Here is a 1,451-nt window from a genome sequence, read left to right as displayed (position 1 = left end):
TTGGAACAACCTGGGCTGGTGGAAGTTGTCCCTGCCCATGGAACGGGGTTGGACTAGGTGGTCTTTAAGGTTCCTTCCTACCCAAACCATTCTGGGATTTTATGAGCCTGATAATCTGGGTGAATTGCTTTGGCTGGGATCAAAGCAGGGTGAGAGCTGGAGTGGTGCTCAGGGTGCTGGGAGGGATAGTGGATGCTCAGGAATCAGGTCTGGAAGCAGGTGTGGATGCAAATCCCTCTGGCATCTATGTATCTATACAGGATGGACAGCCCCAATGTTTTGGGGGTGACTATGCTGTGCACTATGTATCTATACAGGATGGACAGCCCTAATGTTTTTGGGGGTGACTATGCTGTGCTCCTGGACTGGGGGGGCAGGAGAGCCCATCCCCACTCAGGAGGTACCAGCACTGTCCATGCCTCATGCCAGGAGTGCAGTGTGAGCAGTGGCCCACAGCCAGCCCCGAGCACCGTGTCGTGGCCAACCCCATGCAGGAGTTTGTGGGGAAGGGGCCAGAGACAGATCACATCCACCATCACCTCTTCCACCGCTACAAGGAGCAGTTTGGGAAGAGCTACGACAGCGAGGAGGAGCATGAGCATCGCAAACACACCTTCATCCATAACATGAGGTATGGGAGGCCATAGAGATGGGCTAGAGGGCTCAGGGATGGGATTGCCTGCTCCTCTCTCACAGACTTGGGATACAGGATGCCAGGAGATGGGCTGGGGGGCTCAGAGATGGGATTGTCTGCTCCTCTCTCACAGACTTGGGATACAGGATGCCAGGAGATGGGCTGGGGGGCTCAGAGATGGGATTGTCTGCTCCTCTCTCACAGACTTGGGATACAGGATGCCAGGAGATGGGCTGGGGGGCTCAGAGATGGGATTGTCTGCTCCTCTCTCACAGACTTGGGATACAGGATGTCAGGAGATGGGCTGGGGGGCTCAGGGATGGGGTTCCCTGCTCCTCTCTCACAGACATCAGTACAGGATGCCATGGAACAGGCTGGAGGGCTCAAGGATGGGGTCCCCCACTTCCCTCTTGCAGACATGCAGTACAGGATGCCAGTGGCTGGGTTGCATGGCTCAAGGATGGGGGTACCTAACTCCCCTCTTGCAGACCTATGGTGCAGGATGCCAGAGGATGGGCTGGGGCTGCTCAGGGATGGAATCTCCCACTTGCAGACATGCAGTACAGGATGCCAGAGGATAGCTTGGGGACAGGCTGAGGGGCTCGGGGGGGGCACTCCCACTCCCTTTTTGTGGAGGGCTCAGGACTGGGGTCCCCAGTCCCCTCTCACAGCATCCCTGCTGTGCTGCAGGTTCGTGCACTCGCGGAACCGCGCCGCGCTCTCCTACACGCTGGCGCTGAACCACCTGGCCGACCGCACACCCCAGGAGCTGGCAGCACTGAGGGGACACCGCCACAGTGGAGACCCCAACAATGGG

The 1,451-nt window shown here is 58.2% G+C and overlaps 1 protein-coding gene across 1 annotated transcript in view; it reads left to right on the top strand.

Moving 5' to 3' along the window:
* LOC103812150 (counting factor associated protein D-like) overlaps positions 1-1,451 on the top strand; it is a 5,673-nt gene that overhangs the window by 1,902 nt on the left and 2,320 nt on the right. Inside the window, exons 6-7 of the mRNA XM_009085160.1 lie at positions 433-631; positions 1,325-1,448. Coding sequence (XP_009083408.1) covers positions 433-631; positions 1,325-1,448 — 323 coding nt within the window. The remainder of the gene's footprint in view (positions 1-432; positions 632-1,324; positions 1,449-1,451) is intronic.

Source organism: Acanthisitta chloris, unplaced genomic scaffold (assembly GCF_000695815.1).
Source record: "Acanthisitta chloris isolate BGI_N310 unplaced genomic scaffold, ASM69581v1 scaffold4042, whole genome shotgun sequence".
NCBI classification, from domain to species: Eukaryota; Metazoa; Chordata; class Aves; order Passeriformes; family Acanthisittidae; genus Acanthisitta; species Acanthisitta chloris.
Note: the sequence above shows the minus strand (reverse complement) of the source record. Positions and strands in the feature narration are given on the sequence as shown.